The sequence below is a fragment of the Silene latifolia genome, chromosome 6 (genome assembly GCF_048544455.1).
Source record: "Silene latifolia isolate original U9 population chromosome 6, ASM4854445v1, whole genome shotgun sequence".
In the NCBI taxonomy this organism is placed as follows: domain Eukaryota; kingdom Viridiplantae; phylum Streptophyta; class Magnoliopsida; order Caryophyllales; family Caryophyllaceae; genus Silene; species Silene latifolia.
In genome coordinates this window covers 38400413-38405955 of record NC_133531.1, presented here as the reverse complement: position 1 = coordinate 38405955, position 5543 = coordinate 38400413, and the positions used below count along the sequence as shown (strand labels likewise).

General features: G+C 35.3%; 1 protein-coding gene across 1 annotated transcript; it reads left to right on the top strand.

Moving 5' to 3' along the window:
* The first annotated feature begins 1001 nt into the window (after nucleotides 1-1001).
* Nucleotides 1002-2837, top strand: LOC141586747 (uncharacterized). The gene has a single exon (XM_074408065.1). The coding sequence runs from the start codon at nucleotides 1134-1136 to the stop codon at nucleotides 2457-2459; it is 1326 nt and encodes a 441-aa protein (XP_074264166.1). The 5' UTR covers nucleotides 1002-1133; the 3' UTR covers nucleotides 2460-2837.
* Nucleotides 2838-5543: the final 2706 nt, after the last annotated feature.

Genomic DNA, 5543 nt, shown 5'->3' with positions numbered 1-5543 from the left:
ATAAAATTATGTTCACATCATTTTGAATAAATATTAATTGATTTGAGACATAAAGTATCGTGAAATGATATAATTTGAGAACTTATTGTTGATTGTTGTATTATTCGAATAAATTTTATTTTGATTAATATGATATTTCACCAGTCACAAATTTATTTATAAAACGTTGATCATGCATAATTAATTATCACTTATTAGTTTTAATTAAAACTCTTATGCATTTTATTTTAAAACATTGAAGTTAAACATAAAAATATTAAATTTGAGAAAAAAATATTTATAAGAGAAAATATTGAAGATCATATATTAATTATATAATTTTTTTTTTCAATTACAATCATAAAATATTAAGACAGGCCGCGCAAAGCACGGAATACTACCTAGTGTCATCTAATATTCACTTTTTACAAAGATATTAAATAACTTTATTTAAAACATTCGATGTATTTACTGGATAATAAAATCAACAATATTAATTACTGGAATAGTGAAATTTGTAATACTAACCAAATTGATTTAAAGATTTAAAATATGTTATCATATTTTACATAGTTCCCATTGTATTTTTTTTAAGCTTCGTCATACTAGAAACGTTAAAACCTTTAGTATAAAATATAGTTATTTTAAAGCGTCTATTCACAATAAAATCAATAACGCGAAAGGCTCTAAATTTTGTAGAGTACATGGTATAAATAGTTAAACTCAAACCTAGATATTTTGGCAAAAGACCATGCAATAAGAAAAACAGATTTATAATTATTGATACAGATTCATTTCACAACTTCGGAAAACAAATTTAATTTCAAAAAATTTAAAATAACCCCATGAATAATCAATTAGTCTTTAACATGACGACGCTAATTCCATCAGAAATGACTTCTCAAAAAAGGAGAGGGACAGTGGGAAAAAAGACCCCATGTACTTCTCATTCACCTCTCAATGGGCATTTTGTGAGAGAAAACAGTATCTGTCACAAGCTTGTGACGGATATCACCAAGTAGTGTAGTTACAACTCACAACTCTACTTTCACTTCATTTCTGCAAATCTGCCGCGGCTTCTGCAAATCATTTGGTGAGTTTCTACATTTCTAGTATTCATTCCTTCCTTCTCTTTCTCCTTTTCCTGGAATAAAATGTCTTCCCCCTTTTCTAAGTTAGGGTTTCGATTTTACCATCATTTCCATTTTAATTATCATCATTTCTGCAATTCTGCTAATACTAAGCTTATTGCTACTGATGATCCTCATAAATTTGTGGTGTATGTTAGAGAGCAAGTAAAATCAGGGTTTAATAATCTCCAATTTCCCATTAATCTGTTCCACCGAATGATGTCTCTTGTGCGCCGACCTTCGATTACTGATTTTAATGAGTTATTATCAGCAATGCTCAAACTCAAACGACTACATCCTCATGCTACTATCCTTTCTCTCTATTCAGATCTCGAATTATCAGGTATCCCACCCGATTTACATTCCATAGGAATGCTGGCTAATTGTTACTGCCACTTACGCCGTGTCGATTTCGGGTATTCTCTCTTTGCCAAGTCTCTTAAGCTTGGCTACCCCTATAAATCTAATTTAATTCTCCTCACGACCTTAATGAATGGTCACGTTCATAACAACCAGCTCAGTGAAGCCATTTTGTTGTTGGATGTAGCTGTCATTAAGCTTGGCAGTCGGCCAGATATAGTTATGTATAGTACCATGGTGAAACGTCTTTGCAGGACCGGGGACTATGCGGGCGCTCTCCACCTACTCTGCCGAATGAATTCTGCCCCCTCTTTTTGCAAGCCTAACATTTTCATCTATAATACCCTTATCGACGTTCTTTCCAAAGACAAGTTGATATCAGAGGCCCTCAACCTCTTTTCAGTCATGAAAACCGAGGGAATCAAACCAAATGTATACACATATACCTCATTGATGCGAGGTTTGTTCGACATAGGTCGTAAAGGAGAGGCCATGGAAATGTTGGTTGAGATGATGGAGAGCAACATTGAACCGAATGTTGCTACTTATAGCATGTTGGTTGACATGCACTGCAAGGACAAGATGACTGATGCAGCAGAAGCCATATTACCGATAATGATTAAACGAGGTTTGACTCCTAATGTGGTCACTTATAGCGCTTTAATGGATGGATATTGCTCGTGCGGCCAAATGGACAAGGCAAGGGATCTCATGGATTTGATGGTCAAAAGCCATTGTCACCCCAATGTTGTGACTTTTACTACTTTGATCAACGGTTTTCTTAAACTTCAAAGGATCGACAAAGCCCTCGATGTATTGCACAAAATGTGTGAGCTAGGGATTGCTCCTGACGCATGGCTCTATGACGTTCTCATAGATGGCTTGTGTGAGGCTGGCTACGTTCAAGATGCAGAAAATCTTGTTTCTAATCTCTTAACTAGGGGTTTGCTACCTCGTAAACAAAATAAAGTAAAATGGATGCTCTCCTGATAGTGTAGTGTCACATACACTGCGATTATCCGAGGATTCACGGTCATTGAGGATTTGTCAAATGCATTATGTTACCGAGATATAATGGTTAATGAGAGCTTTGGAACTGATGCTAGCATATTTAAAAACTCCCTTTTGGTACATTTCTGAAATATCGTGTAACATGATGATTTCAACCGTGAATGCGAAGAATAGACTACATCATGCATGCTTTTTGCGGTCCCAAGTTTGAATTCCTTCTATTGTCTTAGACTCTTAAATACGTCCCATTAATTTCTTTGTTGGTCGTCTTGTAAATGTTGCTCTTGTTGTCCTCGGTTGTTAGATAATTTTCATTTTTATTTGAAAGGAATAGATGAGATTGTTTTTCCATCTTTACTGGTTTGCTCGACGTCGTCCCGTTAACAACTGTATGCCATAATCTGAGACTTATTCTATCATTTTCTTTGATATTGTAAATGTTGCTCTTGTTGTCCTCTGTTGTTAGATAATTTTCATTTGTATTTGAAAGGAATAGACGAGATTGCTTTTCTTTCGTTACTTGTTTGCTGGACGTCGTCCCGTTAACAACGGTATGCCATAATCTGGGACTTATTCTATCATTTTCTTTGATATTGTGTACCGTTAAACAAAGATTGTTGGCTATCTTATTTTTTGTATTATTTGTGAGTTGTAGGTCTCCTGACTAACAATCAGGAATTTGGAACCACTTTATAGTACAATTGCGTTATTGTCATTGTTTGATTGTACCACATCATGGTTCATAACCCTTGTGAAGAAATCTAGTTTGATCGATATATTTGATAGCCAAGTCCAACAAGAAGGTTCAAAAGAAGAGTTCTTTACAATTGCGAATCTTGCAAGATGATGCTGGAACTTGGATGGAAACAAGAGACCCTACATGAAAGAAGTTCCAACAAAGACTGAATGAGTTTGATCACTTCATTTGCCTGGAAAAAAATGAGCAAAGATGGGCTGAACCTAAGACGCAAGTATTGTAAGTCTTGAACTACCAATCTACCATAAATATGTGCTATAATGAATATAAGATTTATGAATAATCTAATAGAATGTAAACAATGAACTATTTTAATTCTCTCATATAGAAAATAGCTCATCCATCACTCACCCATCACTCACTGAAGTCTTTAGTGATTGATCCCAAATTACATTATGATACTATTTTGGTTATGTTTTAAATCAAATAATAAGGTTGTACACAAGTACACCACAGAATGTTCGACCCTCTTTTGCTTTGTCATAAACTACAATCATTTTGTTGCGGTTTGAAATGCAAGTTTTGTTTGTTTTTTTTTTCTTTTTTTTCCCCCACTTGTGCTAGTATAAAAGTGTGTTTGAGTTAAAATTCAATAGATAGACATTTTAACGGTTTAATGATCTATTTTCGGTAGGGGTTCCAGAAAAAGTCAAGTCCCCTTTTACTTGATTGGTCCGTGGGTCATTTAGTGGATGCAATTAGTGTTTCCTTCAATGAAGCAAAGAAGAATGTTTCAAGATATATTGGTCCCCGCTAGAGTCTAACTTTGAATCTATTGATTCTAATGCTGGTGGTGATATGGCTATTAAGGTAGTCCTTACTTGTTTCCAGGATGCAGAGGTTAATATTTACTAATTATGTTATCATTGTTCTGTTTTGTTACTAACCGAAATGTTCGAAGGAAGGCTCTCATCTATTAGCTAAAAGACTCTTTCACGATGTTATATAGTGTGACCAATCCATTGAATTATTTATCTCAGCCATATACTCCTGAACTTGCGAACTTCAAGGAATAATTATCCCACTTAATTCTCATATAGGCCAGTGTGATGATAATATTATTGCGAGTCCGTCTCATGTGAGAATTGTGTCAGTTTAAAGCAGGATAATGTTGGTTTTTACTTTTATCTCACTCTCTAACCCTTTTTTGCCTACATGTTGCCAATTGCGCGGCTGGTTCTAACATTCCCTGTTCTCTGACTTGTATTAACACTCCAGGTAGTACATACGCATATGCTGTGACGAATATTAGCCATATGGAGATGGTTTGAACCTGGGGTTAGTAGCTTGAAGATTGTGAATAGATGATCCCTTCAGGAAAATTGATATAGGTAATCTCTCGTCTCTTATGTTTTTGATGGATAAGCTCTTGTACGAGTTTCCAACTTTCAGTTCCTTCTGTTTGTGCTGCAACACTCGAAGTTTAGCATGCCAAGTATCTTGGCAACAAATACTCATACAGTTTTGCCTAAAATCGAAGTACTGTCCATCACATAGACCACATATGGAAATGCATAATGCTTTCAGTTATGTCTCTTCAAATGGATGGAGTTATTTTGTTCGTGATTATGTGATGGTTTTGCTGGTGTAAGTTTTCACACCTAGTTGGCTGGAATTTATTAATCCTCTTCTTTTAACCTATGTGGCTATATTACTCAACTTGGCTTCAAGAATTGGAAACGGGTGCTTGGCGGATATAGCTATTTTGTGAAAAATCTTGATTTGGCCAACTATGAGGTGGCTAGTTTCTGCCTCATGGTAGGAAAAATGCACTGACACAATAATGAAGTCAAGTGTGTCAAGGTAATATAAGCCTGTACTGTGTACGAATTAGCATATTGTCCTTTGCAGTAATATTGTGCGCAAACTGGAGTTGGATTCCTTGGAGTCCCTTTGTGACTTAATCTCTTATCTCTAACTCCTATAAATGCAAGAACATCTTGAAATACCTCTTGTAACAGTATCATACTGTTCCTCATCTGCCAGACACGTGGGAAAGGCTTCTTTCATTGCCAATTTCAACCTTCCACTCTCCCCACATATTTTCCCTCTTTTCTTCTCCAATATTAATTTCCACTTTACCGAATACTCCTATCTAGTCCCCACTATCTCAGTTCCTCCCTCCTTATTTGTAATTCCATTTATAATGGTGTGGTCATCTTAAGCGCATAATCTAATTGGGTGATGATTTAATTGGGAATTTACGGTTTTATTCCTCTGCATTTGTAATTTTTTTTCCCGCTTGTTTTAATGTCTGATATTTCCTGCAAGTGTAGTGTGTATAATATTGTTAGACGATGGATGAT

Coding starts and splice junctions, on each gene's coding strand:
- LOC141586747 (XM_074408065.1), top strand. CDS start 1,134: ATGTCTTCCCCCTTTTCTAAGTTAGGGTTTCGATTTTACCATCATTTC.